General features: G+C 42.3%; 1 protein-coding gene across 4 annotated transcripts in view; it reads right to left on the reverse strand.

The window, feature by feature from the left end:
- The window catches only part of LOC115169398 (nuclear receptor coactivator 6), a 32881-nt gene extending 13125 nt beyond the window's left edge, over positions 1–19756 (reverse strand). For 2 of the 4 annotated variants that reach the window (XM_029724973.1, XM_029724969.1), the window contains exons 1-11: positions 19632–19756; positions 9481–9808; positions 9102–9257; positions 8844–8966; positions 8621–8743; positions 8415–8518; positions 7585–8287; positions 7197–7340; positions 966–1591; positions 259–851; positions 41–159 (exon numbers count right to left, since the gene is read on the reverse strand). In XM_029724973.1, coding sequence (XP_029580833.1) covers positions 41–159; positions 259–851; positions 966–1591; positions 7197–7340; positions 7585–8287; positions 8415–8518; positions 8621–8743; positions 8844–8966; positions 9102–9257; positions 9481–9760 — 2971 coding nt within the window. In that variant the 5' untranslated portion in view covers positions 9761–9808; positions 19632–19756. Of the gene's footprint in view, positions 1–40; positions 160–258; positions 852–965; positions 1592–7196; positions 7341–7584; positions 8288–8414; positions 8519–8620; positions 8744–8843; positions 8967–9101; positions 9258–9480; positions 9809–11454; positions 11514–19631 lie in introns of all 4 variants that reach the window. The other 2 variants (XM_029724970.1, XM_029724974.1) reach the window with 2 other exon arrangements.
- Between the last annotated feature and the right edge of the window lie 1195 nt (positions 19757–20951).

The following is a 20951-nucleotide window of genomic DNA, read 5'->3' on the forward strand; positions in this document are numbered from 1 at the left end:
AGTGTGAGTGAGCAAACCAAGAAACATGAACATTTCATACCTGCAGGCCTGTTGGTGAAGTCTGAAAGTTTGGGTCCAGAATGGTCCATGCCCACCCCCTGTTCCCCACTCAGTGCTGGCAGCTCTGGGTCCTCCAGGCCAACACCCACATCCAGACCCCTGGGTAGAAGAAAATAATACCTCAATGACCAACCATGTCCAATACCGAATACTTTGTGTGGATATAGCTTAAGATTTCAATAAAATTAATCTCCTTACCCTAGCCCCTCCATTGGCTGCTGTCCCTCTCCTACTTTGGGCTTCTTCTTGCGTGGTGGTTTCTTCTTCTTGGGTTTGGCCTGGCCAGGTCCTCCAGCCCCCTGCTTCCCCCCAGGTCCAAACTGACTAGCTGAGATGTCACTCTGGAGCAGGTTGACCAGGAGAGGACTGGTCAGCGTCACGTCCTTGTTCACTGGGAAACCGCCTGCCTGAGCGCACAACCCACTCATAGGCATTTGACCCCCGAACTGGGGATTGAAGTTCATCCCGTGACCCGGGAAGTGGCCGTTGCCCACCTGCATGTGCTGGGGGGCTCCAATTCCTGTCATGCCTTGCTGCTGTTGCTGACCCTGCATGTCCTGGAGCATCTGTTGAACACTGCCCATGTCGCCTGTACAGCCACTGGGGTCTCCGAGAGCGTGTGGGTGTTGCTGCGTCGCCTGTTGTTGCTGCTGTTGTAGAATGGCTTGTTGTTGTTTCTGTTGTTGGAGCTGCTGCTGCTGTAGCTGCTGCTGGACCAGAGGATGACCACTGGGGAGTCTCATCTGACTGTGCATACCCATGGCCTGGTTGGGGTTGCCACCCATGGGGACCTGAACAAATTTAGGCATGAGCAAGTGAAATAATATTTCCCTACGCAGAGGGGAATTGGGTTTTCCACCTATTGCCACAATGCAAATAAAAAACGTTTTAAAGTAATGAAATACCTGTTGGGGCTGCTGCTGGGTCATCTGTTGATGTTGTAGCTGATGTTGCTGCTGCTGTTGTTGTTGGAGCTGAGCCATTTGCTGCTGCTGCTGGCCCACCTGAGCTTGCTGGAACTGAGACATGTTACCGGGCACGTTAGGAGACGGACCCCGCATCATCTGACCTGGCATGACCCCGGCTTGACCTTTCACCCCAAACGCCTGTTTGTTTCCTTGCATCTGTTGCATCTGTTCCATCATGGAGTTTTGTTGTTGTTGTTGCTGCTGTTGAAGGAGCATTGCCTGGTGCCCCTGCCCTCCAACCACCTGGCTGTGCATCACCCCCTGGCCCTGCTGGGGCATCAGCTGCTTGGGTGGGGTCATGCCTCCTCTCTGCCCTGGGTTGAGGGGTCTGGAGAGGACCGTTTGCCCCGGACCCCCACCCTGGACCATCTGGCTGGGGGACGAGGACACAGGCTGGCTCTGGAGGCCCATCATCTGGGTCTGGAGGCCAGGGTGGCCCATACTGGGGCCTGAGGTGGTGCCTGGGGGCTGGCCGGCCATGCCACTGTGGAGGCCCATGACATTGGGCTGGGAGTGGGACGGACCTTGCATGTTGTTGGGGGTGGAGGCTGACGACTGGGCTCCTGAAATCAGATCATAAGAGAATGACACTGAAGTTGGCCTGATACAGATGAAATCATATCACCGTATTGTCTGCTGGGCCAGTCCATTTGATTTTAATCACTTTTTGACCACACCCCTTTTGATTTTAACTAAACTTTCCATACATACTCGCCCAGCGGTCAGAAAGTAACTTTTTGGACCTGAATGCCAAAACATTCAAGAGATAGAGGTGCCCAAAGTTGACCCTTTTTGCATACCCCACCATACCATGAGACATCCATGTCTTCAGCACTCAACGATTGAGTTTGATATAATTTAAAAAGCTTACAAAGAGGGTTGTCAAACTATTGGATAATTTCTTGAAGAAAAATAATAAATACATACATACATACATACATACATACATACATACATCTGAAGTCGGAAGTTTACATAAACAAGTTTTAATGACTCCAACCTAAGTGTTTCAACCACTCCACAAATTTCTTGTTAAAACCTCTTAGGGATAGGGGGCAGTATTTGAGGTTGTAGCTTTTTCAAGTGATTGCCTTTACAGTATACAGTGACTTAGGGTTCATTTTGCACTTCCTAAAGCTTCCACTAGATGTCAACAGTCTTTAGAACCTTGTTTGAGGATTCTATGGTGAATTTGAAGGGAATAACAGCCCAAGGAAGTAGGTGTCCCATTATAAGGCATGGGTTCAGTCACACGCAGAGACTTGGGAGCGAGCCGAGTTCATATTCATTCCTAAAGAGAACGGATAGGTCCGGTTGGAATTTTATTGAAGATATATGTTAAAAACAACCTAAAGATTGATTCTATACATCGTTTGACATGTTTCTAAAAACTGTAGTATAACTTTTTTGACTTTGTCTGGACTAAGTAAGCACGCGCGTTGTGGATTTGGATAGTGAACCTAACGCGCGAACAAAATGGATGTATTTGGACGTAAAGATAAACTTTATCGAACATTTATTGTGGAGCTGGGATACTGGGAGTGCATTCTGATGAAGATAATCAAAGATAAGTGAATATTTATAATGTAATTTCTTAGTTTCATTGACTCCAAGATGGCGGGTTTCTGTTTGCTTGTTGTTGGTGTCTTCTGGGCTGTACTCAGATTATTGCAAATTGTGCTTTCGCCGTGAACCTTTTTTGAAATCTGACAAAGTGGTTGCATTTAGGAGAAGTGTATCTATAATTCTGTGCATAACACTCATATATTGATCAAAGTTTATGATGAGTATTTCTGTAATATGTGTGCTCATTGACCGGGGGGTTTGGAGGGAAAACATTTCTGAACATTACGTGCCAATGTAAAATGGGGTTTTGGATATAAATATGAACTTTATCGAGCAAAACATATATGTATTGTGTAACATGAAGTCCTATGAGTGCCATCTGATGAAGAACAAAGGTTAGTGCTTAATTTTAGCTGTATTTTTGGTTTTTGTGACGTCTCTCATTGGTAGGAAAATGGATGTTTGGCTTTTCTTGTTTAGGTGGTGTCCTAACATAATCTAATGTTTTGCTTTCGCCGTAAAGCCTTTTTGAAATCGGACAATGTGGTTAGATTAAGGAGAATCTTATCTTTAAAATGGTGTATAATACCTGTATGTGTGAGAAATTTTAATTATGAGATTTTTGCTGTTTTGAATTTGGCGCCATGCTATTTCACTGGCTGTTGTGAAATCAATCGGGATGCGCCTGTTAAGGGGTCACTAAGAGGTTAATTAATTAACAAACTATAGTTTTGGCAAGTCGGTTAGGACATCTACTTTGTGCATGACACAAGTAATTTTTCAAACAATTGTTTACAGACAGATTATTTCACTTATAATTCACTGTATCACAATTCCAGTGGGTCAGAAGTTGACTGTGCCTTTAAACAGCTTGGAATATTCCAGAAAATGATGTCATGGCTTAAGAAGCTTCTGATAAATTATTTCAATTAGCCTGAGTCAATTGGAGGTGGACCTGTGGGTGTATTTCAAGGCCTACCTTCAAACTCAATGCCTCTTTGCTTGACATCATTGGAAAATCAAAAGAAATCATCCAAGACCTCAGAAAAAAAAATTGTAGACCTCCAAGGGTCTGGTTCATCCTTGGGAGCAATTTCCAAACGCCTGAAGGTATCACGTTCATCTGTACAAACACTAGTACGCAAGTATAAACACCATGGGACCACGCAGCCGTCATAACGCTCAGGAAGGAGACGCGTTCTGTCTCCTAGAGATAAACGTACTGTGGTGCGAAAAGTGCAAATCAATCCCAGAACAACAGCAAAGGACCTTGTAAAGACGCTGGAGGAAACAGGTACAAAAGTATCTATATCCACAGTAAAATGAGTCCTATATCGACATAACCTAAAAGGCCGCTCAGCAAGGAAGAAGACACGACTCCAAAACCGCCATAAAAAAGCCAGACTACAGTTTGCAACAGCACAAGGGTCATAGATCGTACTTTTTGGAGAAATGTCCTCTGGTCTGATGAAACAAAAATAGAACTGTTTGGCCATAATGACCATCGTTATGTGGCAGCATCATGTTGTGGGAGTGCTTTGCTGCAGGAGGGACTGGTGCACTTCACAAAATAGATGGCATCACAAGGAAGACTCAAGACATCAGTCAGGAAGTTAAAGATTGTCCATTTGGAAGACCCATTTGCGACCAATGACCCCAAGCATACTTCCAAAGTTGTGGCAAAATGGCTTAAGTACAACAAAGTCAAGGTATTGGAGTGGCCATCACAAAGCCCTGACCTCAATCCTATAGAAAATTTGTGGACAGAACTGAAAAAGTGTGTGCGAGCAAGGAGGCCTACACACCTGACTCAGTTACACCAGCTCTGTCAGAAGGAATGGCCAAAATTCCCCCAACTTATTGTGGGAAGCTTGTGGAAGGCTACCCAAAACGTTTGACCCAAGTTAAATAATTTAAGGGCAATTCTACCAAATACTAATTGAGTGTACGTAAACTTCTGAACCACTGGGAATGTGATGAAAGAAATAAAAGCTGAAATAAATCATTCTCTCTAATATTATGCTGACATTTCACATTCTTAAAATAAAGTGGTGATCCTAACTGACCTAAGACAGGGAATTTTTACAAGGATTAAATGTCAGGAATTGTGAAAAACTGAGTTTAAATGTATTTGGCAAAGGTGTGTAAACTTCCAAATTCAAGAGTGTGTGTGTGTGTGTGTGTGTGTGTGTGTGTGTGTGTGTGTGTGTGTGTGTGTGTAGGTACACACACACACACACAGTTGAAGTCGGAAGCTTACATGGAAAATCAAAAGAAAAATCAGCCAAGACCTCAGAAAAAATACATTTAAACTCAGTTTTTCACAATTCCTGACATTTAATCCTTGTAGAAATTCCCTGCACCATAGCATTTCAAACTTCTGACGCACTGGAATTGAGATACAGTGAAATAATCTGTCTAAATAATTGTTGGAAAAATTACTTGTCATGCACAAAGTAGATGTCCTAACCGACTTGCCAAAACTATAGTTAACAAGAAATTTGTGGAGTGGTTGAAAAACTAGTTTTAATGACTCCAAAATAAGTGTATGTAAACTTCCGACTTCAACTGTATAACAACTTTCAACATCAATTATATAAAAACGAAAAAACTGTCATTATTGATTTCCTTTTCTTGTATACGTTGTAGCTTAGACTCCATTTTACATAATCTGAGGTGTTTGTGTTGTGCCCACCCTCGGTTGAGACAAAGCATGCCCTTGAGTGTCAAATTTTGGCTGATAAATGCACTAAAATGGGAATTGCATTGACATTTCAACTTTCAAACGGTACCACAAAGATGGTTGGAGAATGTTGACTTGTTTGAAATATCAGTTGTTTTAAATTACACTGTCAATCTTCCAAATTAAATCAGAAATATAGACAATAGAATAGACATTACCATTTAAGTTGACATTCGACAGTGTGCGGACCGGAGGCCATCTTTGTGGTAGTAATTGGAAGTTACAATTTTTATTCAAATAAAAATGTAATGGTGTGCAGTCAAAAAGTGATTGAAATCAAATTGAACGACCCTGCTAGGACTTTTTCTCTCGTATATACGCTACCATTCAAAAGTTTGTGGTCACTTCCATGAAAACATACATGAAATGAGTTGCAAAATGAATAGGAAATATAGTCAAGACGTTGACAAGGTTAGAAATAACAATTGTCCTTCAAAGTGCTTTTGTCAAAGAATCCTCCATTTGCAGCAATTACAGCCTTCCAGACCTTTGGCATTCTAATTGTCATTTTGTTGGGAAGATCACTTTGAGGAGATTTCACCCCATGCTTCCTGAAGCACCTCCCACAAGGTGGACTGATGGGCACTTCTTACGCACCATACGGTCAAGCTGCTCCCACAACATCTCAATAGGGTTGAGATACGGTCACTGTGCTGGCCACTCCATTATAGACAGAATACCAGCTGACTGCTTCTTCCCTAAATAGTTCTTGCATAGTTTGGAGCTGTGCTTTGGGTCATTGTCCTGTTGTGGGAGGAAATTGGCTCCAATTGGCGTTGCAAAATGGAGTGATAGCCTTCCATCTTCAAGATCCCTTTTACCCTGTAAAAATCTCCCACTTTACCACTACCAAAGCACCCTCAGACCATCCCATTGCCTCCACCATGCTTGACAGATGGCGTCAAGCACAACTCCAGCATCTTTACATTTCTGTGTCTCACGAATTTTCTTCTTTGTGATCCTCAAACTTAGATTTGTCTGTCCATAACACTTTTTTCCAATCTTCCTCTGTCTAGTGTCTGTGTTCTTTTTGTTGGCCAGTCTGACTCTGAGATATGGCTTTTTCTTTGCAACTCTGCCTAGAAGGTCAGCATCCCGGAGTCGCCTCTTCACTGTTGACGTTGAGACTGGTGTTTTGCGGGTACATTTAATGAAACTGCCAGTTGAGGACTTGTGAGGCGTCTTGTTTCTCAAACTAGACACTAATGTACTTGTCCTCTTGCTCAGTTGTGCACCAGGGCCTCCCACTCTTTCTATTCTGGTTAAAGCCAGTCTGCGCTGTTCTGTGAAGGTAGTAGTACACAGCCTTGTACAAGATCTTCAGTTTCTTGGCAATTTCTCGTGTGGAATAGCCTTCATTTCTCAGAACAAGAATAGACTGACGAGTTGCATAAGAAAGGTCTTTGTTTCTGGCCTTTTTTAGCCTGTAATCAAACCCACAAATGCTGACGGTCCAGATACTCAACTAGTCTAAAGAAGGCCAGTTTTATTGCTTCTTTAATCAGAACAACAATTTTCAGCTGTGCTAACATCACTGCAAAAGGGTTTTCTAATGATCAGTTAGCCTTTTAAAATTATAAACTTGGATTAGCTAACATGTGTCATTGGAACACAGGAGTGATGGTTGCTCCGTACACCTATGTAGATATCCCATAATAAATCTGCCATTTCCAGCTACAATAGTCATTTACAACATTAACAATGCCTACACTGTATTTCTGATCAATTTGATGTTATTTCAATGGACAAAAAATGTGCTTTCCTTCAAAAACAAATTTCTAAGTGACCCCAAACTTCTGAAAGGTAGTGTAGCTGCAAAGTATAATTTTAACTGTGCCGATCTATTCTTTGTCTTGTACCTGTGTGTGCCATAACCTGGCTGCTCTGGAGCTGGGGATTGGCTCCTCCTCCAGGGGTTCCTGGGGCGCTAGTCACCTGACCCTGGACAAAGTTCTGGTTCCCTGGGACGTTAGGGAACCCCATGGGCAGACGATTGGGCATGCCTATGATCAAACACCACCGTTGGGAATTTCATTAGCCCAGCATAAATGGTCATTATAGTAAGCCTGGATACACTGTAACTGTCAGAATATTACTTTGATTTCAGCATGAATTGTGTTACTAACTAATAAGTCATTCTAACTAATAAGGCAATGCTTCCGGAGATCCTTTGTGACCATGGAACAAACCTACACTGTGAAAGTGAATGCATCATTTGTAGTCATCTGCAGTAGTTCAATTTCTTACCTCCCATTCCGCCTTGATGAACCGGAGGTCCAGCCTGCCCATTTTGGGGCATTACCATGAACGCTTGCTGCATGTTACCCTGCTGTCCCAGTATTGCCCTGCCCGGTGAGCCTACCCCTTGAGGGAAACCCTGTGGGGTCATAGGTCTCGGGCCCAGCTGAGCCTGACCCATCATGGGAGGAGTCCCTGGAGAGCCTTGCTGGAAGAGGGAAGGTGAAGACCCAGGAGACTTGGCTGTGAGGTTTCCCTGAGGCCCTGCTGAAGGAGGTCTTGGGGGTCCAGGCCCACCTTGGGGACCTTTAGGCTGGGGGGCTGCAAACTGACCAGCCCCTGGCTGCTGCTGGAGCTGCCCCTGCACCATAGCATTAAACACCTGGCCAGCCTGTTGGCTACCAAACGGGTAAGGAGGTGGAGGGTGGCTGGGGGTCTGGACCGTAGCCAGGGAGGGGGGACGTTGAGTCATCTGAGCTTGGGGAGGGGCCTTCCTCCAGGCTGAGCCCATGGGTCCTCCCTGGGCTGGCGGAGGCTGGAGGACCCCTGAGGGGAGCTGGTTCCAGCCGGAGGGTACAGGCATCTGGCCAGAGGGGTTGAAGGGGGGACGGGGGCCACCAAGCTGGGAGAGCTGGGCTTGTTGCTGGGCCTGCTGCTGTTGCTGCAGCTGATGGAGGGCAGCCGGGTTGAGCTGCCTCCCCACCTGCATGGTCTGTGGTCAAAATACAGCCTTTATAAATACAGTCAACGTCTGATACATTTAATCCTTGCATTAATTGGTAGTATTGATAGTGATTATAATGCATGGTTATTGTTGAGCTCCATTAGTGATTGTGTACCTGCATGTGGTGAGCTGCCTGGGGGGGTATGGGTCCTTGGCCATAGGGGCCAGCCTGGGGATGCTGAAGCTGCTGCTGCAAGGACATCATTGGGCCCATCGCATCTGAAGGGAGGGTAAAAACGTATATGGTCAATACAAGTTGCACATATTTTGGATGTGTGAATGAGTTAACTGGTTGCTTATTAAGCATGCATATGTCCTCACCAGTTTGTGAGGGGGGTCTAGGGGCTCTGGGGTGCATCTGTCCACTGCTGCCGGGAACCATGGCCTGTCCAGACATACTGGGGCAAGGGGGGATCATCGACGGGTTGCTCATTCTCATGCCTCCTACAAGAGATTGGTATGGGAGTTGGTTTATATTCTAACAACTAAAAGACGATCAATGAATGCATAGAGTTCAGCTTGTCACTGTCCTGCCCCAAGTCACCTGGGCCTGGTTGTCCTGGGAATCCCAAATCCATCCTCATCTGACCGGACGCACCGATTGGTCCGTTTACCCTGACCTCCTGACCTCTATTCTGCCCAATGGCCACGTTTATGGCTCCTTCACCTGGACGAAACCCCCCAAAAAATTAACAACAACAATCAGGACCTAATTACTTTTCAGGATTCTTACTATAAAATAAACAATACATTTTGGGCCTGACCATACCCATGGCTGCTGCTATTTTGGTACTGTACATACCCTCTATCTGTACAGAGAGGATGCCCAGGTCTCGGAGCTGCTGCTGGTTGTTCTGGGCCAGCAGCCTGAGGCGCTCTGCCGCGTCCCGAGGAATGTTAAAGGTGACACGCACACTGTTCCATGGCTCCACATGCTGGAGCTGCAGTATCTCTGAGTCTGTAGAGGGATAGGTAGACATGAAGAAAGAGAGGATGAGACATGGGGGATGAGGGGGGAGTGGTAAGAGTACAATACCTCAGTATCACTGTTCTTATCAGTATATAAATAATACAGAGCTCTGAAATGATGGCTTTCAACATTTTACTTTCATAATACATTAAAAAGTTGTAAAGTGATTAGCCAGTTAGAAAGGTGCACCACATCACCAACCATTACTAACCCAATTCAAGCATACTAGGCATCTTTGTAAGTATGTTGTCAAGTTTCTCTTGGAAGTCCTCGTCATCCATGTTTCCCCGAAAGGCAACAAAGATGTTGAAATCCCCCGCTTCCCCTCTGCCTCTCTCTCCAACTCCCTCCTGCCGGTGCAAAACTTCATTGCCATGGTGAACGCCAGCATCCTCTCCAACTCCAGAGTCCTGGTCGGAATCTGAATCAGGGTCCCCATCTGGGACTGCTGTCCACTGGGGAAGCTCTGATGGGGGGTGTTGATGTGCCATCCACCCCTCTTAGTGGGACTGGCGTGGGGAAGACTGGAACCGTTTATGCTGTAGAACCAAAAGATATCTTTAGAGGTAAAGTTATGCCCAATTGAGACAAATATTATATGTGATCAACTACATGTAAATCCATGAAATGTCATGCAAAAAAAGTTTAATGGAAAGAACATAAGTGTCAATCTACAGTACCAGTCACAGGTTTTAGGACACCTACTCATTCAAGGGCTTTTATCTTTACTATTCTACATTGTAGAATAATAATGAAGACATGTTAAACAAATCAAAATATTCGTTATATTTGAGATTCTTAAAAGTAGCCACCCTTTGCCTTGATGACAACTTTGCACACTGGAATGCATTACAATTAACAGGTATGCCTTCTTAAAAGTTAATTTGTGGAATTGCTTTCCTTCTTAATGCGTTTGTGCCAATTAGTTGTTGTGACAAGGACAGAAGATGGTCTTTTACCAAGTAGGGCTAAGTCCATATTATGGTAAGAACAGCTCAAATAAGCAAAGAGAAACGACAGTCCTTCATTACTTTAAGACATGAAGGTCAGTCAATTAAGAAAATGTCAAGAACTTCTTCAAGTGCAGTCGCAGAAACCATCAAGCGCAATGCTGAAACTGGCTCTCATGAGGACCGCCACAGGAAAGGAAGACCCAGAGTTACCTTTGCCGCAGAGGATAAGTTCATTAGAGAGTTACCAGCCTCAGAAATTGCAGCCCAAATAAATGCTTCACAGAGTTCAAGTAACAGGCACATCTCAACATCAACTGTTCAGAGGAGACTGTGAAGCAAGCCTTTATGGTCGAATTGCTGCAAAGAAACTACTACTAAAGGACACCAATAAGAAGAAGAGACTTGCTTGGGCCAAGAAACACGAGCAATGGACATTAGAGAGGTGGAAATTTGTTCTTTGGTCTGGAGTCCAAATTGGAGATTTTTGGTTCCAACCGCCGTATGGGTGAACAGATGATCTCCGCATGTTTATTTCCTACCGTAAAGCATGGTCAGGTCAGGTGTGATGGTGTGGGGGTGCTTTGCTGGTGACACTGTCTGTGATTTATTTAGAATTCAAGGCACACTTAAACAGCATGGCATATTTATGCAAATTGCTGTGGTAGCCATCCCATCTGGTTTGCGCTTACTGGGACTATCATTTGTTTTTCAACAGGACAATGACCCAACACACCTCCAGGCTGTGTAAGGGCTATTTTAGGGTGATGGAGTGCTGCATCAGATGACCTGACCTCCACAATCCCCCGACCTCAACCAAATTGAGAAGGTTTGGGATGAGTCGTACCACAGAGCGAAGGAAAATATAGCATATGTGGAAACTCCTTCAAGACTGTTGGAAAAGCATTCCAGGTGAAGCTGGTTGAGAGAATGCCAAGAGTGTGCCAAGTTGTCATCAAGGGTGGCTATTTGTAGAATCTCAAATATAAAATAGATTTTGATTTCTTTAAGACTTTTTTGGTTACTACATGATTCCATATGTGTTATTTCATAGTTTGTCGTCACTATTATTCTACAATGTAGAAAATATAAAAAATAAAAAACCTTGAATGAGTAGGTGTTCTAAAACTTGACTGGTAGTGTACATTCTGAGATACTTGGTGAAAGACAGACATGTCCCCAAAACAATGGCAGTCTGAAAGTTCTAAGAGCAGTCTTTTATTTAACCAGCTTACCATTTATCTGCTACCATTTGCCCTTTTCTGTTAGAAATGTTGTGGTTTGAACTAGGCATCTGTGAAATATCAGCAAAGCAAAAGGGATTTTAAGAGCTACCAGATTTATTTAAAAAAAGCACATTTTCTGTGTCCAGCGTCTGTGTTTATATGTTAAGGGGGTGATACTTTGGCATATAATGTTACCCATTTAAAGAAATGTTTCTTAAATAATTAACTAAATCTATGGTGTTTTTTTTGTATATACGTATGGCACATCAGATTAATTGTAATGCTGTAAATGTTTATTTTATGGTTGTAAGTGATCAAATGAACTGGCAAATGTTTTGTATTTAACAATTCTGAGTAAGTATTACTTCAATAAGGATATACACTTTATTCAGTGACCTTAGGTATAGAAACTTTGATGGTCTGATCAGATCGTTTAAAAAAAATTAATGAACTGCAATTACTAAATCATTCCAATAGATGACTACATAGCACCACAAATGACATGTCATAAGATCAGTTTTCTACCTGGATACAAATGAAATGCAAATTAAATTGTTATTGGGTTAAACAAGGAGTTCACAGTTTGTCACCAAACAAAAGAGAGCCAAGATTTAGATGCACAAATGTACACTGCTCAAAAAAATAAAGGGAACACTTAAACAACACAATGTAACTCAAGTCAATCACACTTCTGTGAAATCAAACTGTCCACTTAGGAAGCAACACTGATTGACAATACATTTCACATGCTGTTGTGCAAATGGAATAGACAACAGGTGGAAATTATAGGCAATTAGCAAGACACCCTCATTAAAGGAGTGGTTCTGCAGGTGGGGACCACAGACCACTTCTCAGTTCCTATGCTTCCTGGCTGATGTTTTGGTCACTTTTGAATGCTGGCGGTGCTTTCACTCTAGTGGTAGCATGAGACGGAGTCTACAACCCACACAAGTGGCTCAGGTAGTGCAGCTCATCCAGGATGGCACATCAATGCGAGCTGTGGCAAGAAGGTTTGCTGTGTCTGTCAGCTTAGTGTCCAGAGCATGGAGGCGCTACCAGGAGACAGGCCAGTACATCAGGAGACGTGGAGGAGGTCGTAGGAGAGCAACAAACCAACAGCAGGACAGCTACCTCCGCCTTTGTGCAAGGAGGAGCAGGAGGAGCACTGCCAGAGCCCTGCAAAATGACCTCCAGCAGGCCACAAATGTGCATGTGTCTGCTCAAACGGTCAGAAACAGACTCCATGAGGGTGGTATGAGGGCCCGACGTCCACAAGTGGGGGTTGTGCTTACAGCCCAACACCGTGCAGGACGTTTGGCATTTACCAGAGAACACCAAGATTGGCAAATTCGCCACTGGCGCCCTGTGCTCTTCACAGATGAAAGCAGGTTCACACTGAGCACGTGACAGACGTGACAGAGTCTGGAGACGCCGTGGAGAACGTTCTGCTGCCTGCAACATCCTCCAGCATGACCGGTTTGGCGGTAGGTCAGTCATGGTGTGGGGTGGCATTTCTTTGGGGGGGCCGCACAGCCCGCCATGTGCTCGCCAGATGTAGCCTGACTGCCATTAGGTACCGAGATGAGATCCTCAGACCCCTTGTGAGACCATATGCTGGTGCGGTTGGCCCTGGGTTCCTCCTAATGCAAGACAATGCTAGACCTCATGTGGCTGGAGTGTGTCAGCAGTTCCTGCAAGAGGAAGGCATTGATGCTATGGACTGGCCCGCCCGTTCGCCAGACCTGAATCCAATTGAGCACATCATGTCTTGCTCCATCCACCAACGCCACGTTGCACCACAGACTGTCCAGGAGTTGGCGGATGCTTTAGTCCAGGTCTGGGAGGAGATCCCTCAGGAGACCATCCGCCACCTCATCAGGAGCATGCCCAGGCGTTGTAGGGAGGTCATACAGGCACGTGGAGGCCACACACACACTACTGAGCCTCATTTTGACTTGTTTTAAGGACATTACATCAAAGTTGGATCAGCCTGTAGTGTGGTTTTCCACTTTAATTTTGAGTGTGACTCCAAATCCAGACCTCCATGGGTTGATAAATTGGATTTCCATTGATTATTTTTGTGTGATTTTGTTGTCAGCACATTCAACTATGTAAAGAAAAAAGTATTTAATAAGATTATTTCTTTCATTCAGATCTAGGATGTGTTGTTTAAGCGTTTTTTTTTTTAGCAGTATATATACTAAAAACGTCTAGACTTCAGATTCAACATGACGAAAAGGAGCACGGGCTACAACAGTCAAAGAACGTTATCAACTCCCTTTCAAATAAATATCAGAGCGCGCCAGAGGCCTTGTGTAATTCAAACAAACGCAGTAAGCGGAAAGATGTTACAACATAATTATTTCTAACTAAAATCACGGAGCAGGAAGGAGAGAACCACAGACTAGAGCAGGTTAATTTACAGTTGAGAGAAATAGAGGAGAAAACCTTAAGCGTGGAAAAGAGAGCAATTTTAATAAACTTAGGAGTAAGAAGAGAAAGGAAAAATAATTGCCAGATAAAATGAAGGGTTTAAACAATTCTGGCAATCCCAACAAAACAGAGAAGAGAGGTAGGGGTCTTTCTACATGTGTTTAGTGACAACACTAGGCAGACGTGATGGAGTGATGGAGCCGACCTGTGCATTAGGGGTCAGTAGTAACAAAGCACCTGAAATAATAGATTGCGTAGTAAAAAACATGGCAGAGATACAAATTTATAGGCTACCGACATATTGACAAGTACAAATATTACACTGGAGGCAAGACAGGTGTCATTGCAGCAAAATTCAAAATAGGATAGTGCATGAAAGCAAGGTTACGCTCACCACTGACGGGACCAGTAAGCTGGGTCATAAATACGGAACAGGTTGTTGTTTTAAAGACAGGCATCTAGTTCTGCGCAATGCACATTCGACATCATTGTTGAAATGGTACAGGATGTTGTCAGTGGTAAAACTGAGTTATGCGATCACACATATTTACAAAAATAACAAACTTAAAATGGGTGACATTCATTCTTATCCAGCCCTCTGTCTAACCTGACATACTGGCATATTTATTCATTTTCATGGTTGGGAGGATTTCAGAAATTATATTGTGGGTGGGATGGGAAACGTATGTAGCATGCTTGTGTTGTAAACCGGCACCTGTTGGGAAGCATTGCACTGATAGCAATAACATAGGCTTATAGTGTCTTAGACAGACCTGTCAGAAGTTGCACCAATGCTCTTATTCAAGTGAATGGCATCACAATCATTTTTTATTTATTTAACTAGGCAGGTCAGTTAAGAACAAATTCTTATTTACAATGACGGCCTAGGAACGGTGGGTTAACTGCCTTGTTCAGGGGCAGAACGACAGATTTGTACCTTGTCAGCTCGGGGATTTGAACTTTCGATTGCTAGTCCAACGCTCTAACCACTAGGCTACCCTGCCGCCCCAATGAGGGAATTTGATCTTAATGTTTGAAAAATACACAGTACAAGCCAATAAACAATGTTGTGAACATTTCATATGTTGAAAGTGTTGCATCAGTTCTCATATTCAAGTGAATGGCATCACATGAACAAAGAGATTTGGTGTATTTATTTGGAAAACAAGGAACATGAACACCGGATAGCACAATAAAACCTCAAATCAACATTAGGTAAAATAAAAAATCTGAGGCAGCTCAAAAAATAAATGCAAAGAAAAACAGAAATAAACCGACTACCATTTATTTACTAAAACAAAATGTTGTACCTTTATTTAACTAACTCATGTAATGAAACAAAAAGCCTACCCTTGCCGTGACAATTAAGATGAAGCCGGCCACTGCTATAAAGTGTGTGACTGGGTTGTGAGCGCCTCAGAAATAATCTATTAGTCCTAAAATAAAACGACACCATCGTTTTCATGTGACAGATTTGTTTCCTTAACTACATGTTTAGCGGTAGCATCGTCCTTCGGCCGGGGTAGCCCAAACGGCAAACTTTACTTCATACCGATGCTTCCTATGACCAGTTCCCGCATCCTCCTGATAATGTTGTAAGGAGAATCCCCTTGAGCTGCGCTGTTTGTTCCAATCCGTAGCAGTGGACCACTGACGGTACGCAAATGGTACAACTACTGATATGATGCTCGTTCCAGATGTGCCAGGGTGCACCCAGCAGTGTGCATCAGGCAATGCATGCTTTGAGGCTTCAAGTATAGAGTCCATAAAACAAATATTAGGCGACATACCTGCACCGGCCCCTAGGGTTGCACATTTTGGGGAATATTCAGAGGTGGAAACTTTCCGTGGGAATTAACAGGAATTAATGGAAATATATTCAAATTAATACCATTTAAATGCAGATGTTTTTTGCAGTGGAAATATTTACCATATCATATGGAGACAGAAACAAAACTTTTACCTTATCATAAGTAGACATAATTGCTAATTATTAAATCCTTCCAATAGAAAAAAAACAACAACTATTTAGTTACGAATTGAACTTTAATTAAATGAGTTGACTCTTCACATGGGATGATTTCACTGAACAACAAAAAGGAATATTGAATGATCCCCAATGATCCATCACATCTCCCAAAAATGTTTTCAACATACACCTGTAAAATGATAGTCTAGAAACTAAAGCTTTGGTTGTCTTCCTCTCTGGCTTACACATCTTCTCCCTGGACCTCCTCAATGTCCACCTCTTGAACATCAAACTGAGGCCTCATCTTCACTGTCACCTTCCAACCTTGTTGAGGATGGCTCGTTGTCAGGCTCAAAAAGCCCGGATGGCCACCAATTTTTCAACCATTGTATTGGTCTGCCTGTTGCATGCTTTGGACCATTTGCACTCCGAGGCGGCTGATGTTGGGATTTGGAAAATGATGGAGGCAGCAAGGGAAAGAGCCCCAGATTCACAAAGTTTCTTCCACCAGGTGGAATAGTGAACTGAACGCGGGAACAAAAAGGAGGTATTTGGACATAAATATGGACTTTATCTAAACAAAACGAACATTTATTGTGGAACTGGGATTTCTGGGAGTGCATTCCGATGAAGATCAAAGGTAAGTGAATATTTATAATGCTATTTCTGACTTTTGTTGACTCCAACATGGCGGGTATATGTATGGCTTGTTTTGTTGCCTGAGCGCTGTACTCAGATTATCGCATGGTGTGCTTTTGCCGTAAAGCTTTTTTGAAATCTGACAAAGCAGTTGCATTAAGGAGAGTGTATCTTTAATTCTATGTAAAACACTTGTATCTTATATCAACGTTTATGATGAGTATTTCTGTAAATTGATGTGGCTCCCTGCAAAAATCACTGGATGTTTTGGAGGCAAAACATTACTGAACATAACGCGCCAATGTAAACTGATTTTTGGATATAAACATGAACTTTATCAAACAAAACATACATGTATTGTGTAACATGAAGTCCTATAAGTGCCATCTGATGAAGATCAAAGGTTAGTGATTCATTTTCTCTATTTCTGCTTTTTGTGACTCCTCTCTTTGGCTGGAAAATGGTGGTATGTTTTTTTGTGACTAGGTCGCTGACCTAACATAATCATATGGTATGCTTTCGCCGTAAAGCCTTTTTGAAAGCAGACACTGTGGCTGGATTAACAAGAAGTTAAGCTTTAAAATGGTGTATAATACTTGTATGTTTGAGGAATTTTATAGCGTCTCACATATCCCAGAGAGGTTTTAATCTGGACCGTCCGTGAATGAACGTCATTGCTGATAGCGTTTATTCGACCAGGTTTGATGCCAAAGCGAGGTAAAGGCATTGAGCAGATCTGCCTTCTCACGCAAGTAGCCAATTCAATCTCTTGCTGACAGCAACCACTGCCTTCTTCCGCAAGGGAGGGGCTTCGGGTTGCATGATGTAATCTCTTCGAAAAAAGTTTTTTTTGCAATTGCTGAACTCCAATAGATGGCAGCATAATACCACAAATGAAATTTCATACGATTGTCAAATTCATCAACCAGCTTCGAGACGCTCTGCCTTCTCGCACAAGTAGCTAACTGTAAAGCAATGGGTGACCATTTTAGAAAATCATGGGACATATAATTTTTAGTTGCATGCTATTTTATCTCAATCATATTGCCGCTCATAGCCTACAGACATTGGTGAGGCAGCTGAGAAATAAATTGTATTTTTCTTAGTAGTTCCCGAGATCAGTCTCAACCCTGCCCTATGCCAATTTCTGGACTTTCACATATTGGTTACTAGGTCACACCCAATTCAAACCACATTTAAAAATAAAACAAAATGTGGCTTGTTTATCAAGTGTTCTGCTTTGCAATAATAAATATCCTAAAATAACTAATAACAAAAAACAGCAAAAGGCGTACATAGGTTTAGATTTTTTTTTAAACAACTACTGAAATGCTATTTAGTACTATAATGGTATTTACTAACATAATATTAGTACTAAAATATTTTCTATACGTGTTGTAGGTTATCCCTATTGTATAATCCTAACCCTAAAATTAGGGGTTCGGGCTAAAATAGCTGAAAACTATGTTTAAGGCTAATATACTTTATGCGTGGGTTCAGGTTTTTTAAGGCAAAAGACAGCTAGCTCTTGCTCCGCACTGTGGCCTTCTGTGGGTACTACATAACTAATTTGAGACACTTGCTAGGCTCATAATCTGAGGTAGCAACTGCTTCAGCTCTACACAATGAGCTCGACCTATCCATTTGATTTGAAACTCATTGAACCTGCTCAGCATTCGCTCAATTCGATGCCTATGAATGAACAGATTTCGACGCAATATCAAATTAACAACAAACACATCGTTGGCTATTCGGTTATTTCTTAATTATAAAATGTTTAAAATCGGCCACATCTTGAAAAAGAGGACTGGAACACGGTTTAGGCTTTACACCTTTTTTTTTAAACAAATATGGTTAACCATGACCAGAAAATGTTTAACGTTTGATTGCTATGCGCCAGCCATCGTTAAAACTGCGGTTCACCAGAATGTGTACCCAGGCGAACAGTGAGCCTACTCAAAGTAGTCGGAACCATGTTAATAATTAGTTACACGAGGAAACCTACGAGGTCAACGTGGGCAGGTCTTATTGACAGCAACAACAACGCAGAACAGTGGGCTTGGAATAAGACGTTGGGGAAAAGGTAGTCGGTGCCCCGATGCTCACTTCGATCACACCGACAGGGTCATTGCATTTTGGTACACCAGCACTACATTCATATCCAATTAAACGCTGCGTTTGCCTTGCAGCGTTGCATATGCAGTGCCTTCGGTGTGGTGAATACAAACTGTATGCGAAAACGGCTTGACAGAAATGGTAGCAGAAGGTGAATGTTGAACTTTTGTTGCATACCTATCCAGATGATGCTGCATACTATTTTGCGAAATGATGCTGTCTGTGTCCGAAGTATAGGCTAACAACATTGTAGCTCAATGTATAATACTGCCGTTGTCACAGGCGTTGTAACTCTGTTTCAAGCCGTATTTATAATGTGGTTACATATAGCTTATTACAAGGTCCAGCGTCCGATACAAAGTTGCTTGTTATCACAATCATGAACATCATGACAGGTAGAGGTAGCTAGCTAGCGTTAGCTTGGTTAACTGTTGATGAGTTATAAACAAACACCAACGGGCTAACGTTAGTGAACACCATAGTTAGCTAGCTAACGGTACATGCTATAGCAATAACTAAACAGACGATTCGTACTGCTACAGAAGATTTAGCCAACTCTAACTAGTATCTGGCAAGAGATTCAATAATTTATTCCATCGGCTAACTAAGGAGAACGATTACAAGGCCTTCGCTAACTGGCAATCGAATAAGACATTGACAAGCTTGCATAATACCGAGCAAGCAAGCTAAGAACCTTGCAGTTGAATATTAAGAGATCACCAAAACACCAATTGGTGGTAAACTGTCATTAGACGGCGCAATACAATTAGAATAACTAGATCACGACACAGTTAACTGGGCCTGCAGGCTAGCTAGATCCAGCAGTTCGCTTTGAGGATTTATTAGCTAGCTGCAAGCTACTGGTACATTGATTCATTATGTACCGGTTAGCTAACTAGGTTAACGTAGCTAACTATCTATTTCATGATCTTCGTTCCAGCTAACGTTATGTTGCTGGTTAGCTAAGTACATACAACTGCTTAAGACAAATGTTCAAAACAAACAACATAGAAAACAACGAAATCCTTACCAGATAGATCCATTTGGGAGCAAGTACAACAATGCAACGCCTGCTAGCTAAGAAAACAACATGAATCGGGGAGCCGTGGCAAAAAGGGCGTCTCTAGTTACCACAGCCACAAAGTCAGATGGCCCGCCTACTCGACCAATCAGATGAGGGAGTGTGATGAAACGTATGCCGACCGTCTTGCATGGGCAAACCATTTAATGGTTTTGATATAATTTATTTCAGAAATTCTGACATTGATAAAGATGTAGAATATTTAATTCAACTGCTAATAATATTAGGTACATTTCATATTAACAAATGCAAATGGTCTAATTCAAAACCTAACTTTTTTCACTTTATAAATTAATTTAAACAATATGGCACTAGTTTAACTACAATGAAAAACAAAAAGGCAATTAAAACTTGTTGTATTATTAATGAATATGATTTGTTTGTTTAGGATTCCTGGCAGTGTAAATAGTTTGTATGTATGCTTGTTTGCATGCGACTATTCCTATTCTGTTTGTTGATATTTGTTAATAAAAAAAATTAAAAAACCATGCATTTGTTTATCTAGTGATCCATCAATTATTTTGTTATTTATTAGCTATAATAAAACCAACTGTTCTAACTGCAAAGTGGTAATCGGATGTCTTATTCAAACTCCAAGGCAGCAGTTACTCTTCCTGGGGTCCAGAAAAATTAAGGCAGTAAAACAATTTTAAAAACATTAAAATACATTAATTACAGAATTCACAACACACTAAGAGTGCCCCCTCAGGCCCATACTCCACTACCACATATCTACAACTCAAAATCCATGTGTACGCGTGTGTAGTGCGTATGTTATCATGTGTGTGTATGTAAGTGTTTCAAAAAAATGGTATTTGTCAAATGCGCCAAATAAAACAGGTGTCGTAATTGGCAGTGAAATGCTTATTTTACGAGCCCTTAACCAACAATGCAGCTTTAAGACAAAGAAGTATTCAGTTAAAATAGATGAGTAAAAATAAAAATAACAAATAATTAAAGAGCAGCAGTAAAATAACAGTAGCAAGGTTATATATAGGGGGTAAAAGTACAGAGTCAATGTGCGGGGGCACAGGTTAGTCAAGGTAATATGTACATGTAGGTAGAGTTAAAGTGAATATGCATAGATAATAAACAGAGAGTAGCAGCAGCGTAAAATAGGTAAAATGGGGGGACAATGCAAATAGTCTGGGTAGACATTTGACTAGGTGTTTAGAAGTCTTATGGCTTGGAGGTAGAAGCTATTAAGAAGCGTTTTGAACCTAGACTTGGCGCTCAGGTACCACTTGCCGTGCGGTAGCAGATAATATT

The sequence above is a fragment of the Salmo trutta genome, chromosome 31 (assembly GCF_901001165.1).
Source record: "Salmo trutta chromosome 31, fSalTru1.1, whole genome shotgun sequence".
NCBI lineage: Eukaryota > Metazoa > Chordata > Actinopteri > Salmoniformes > Salmonidae > Salmo > Salmo trutta.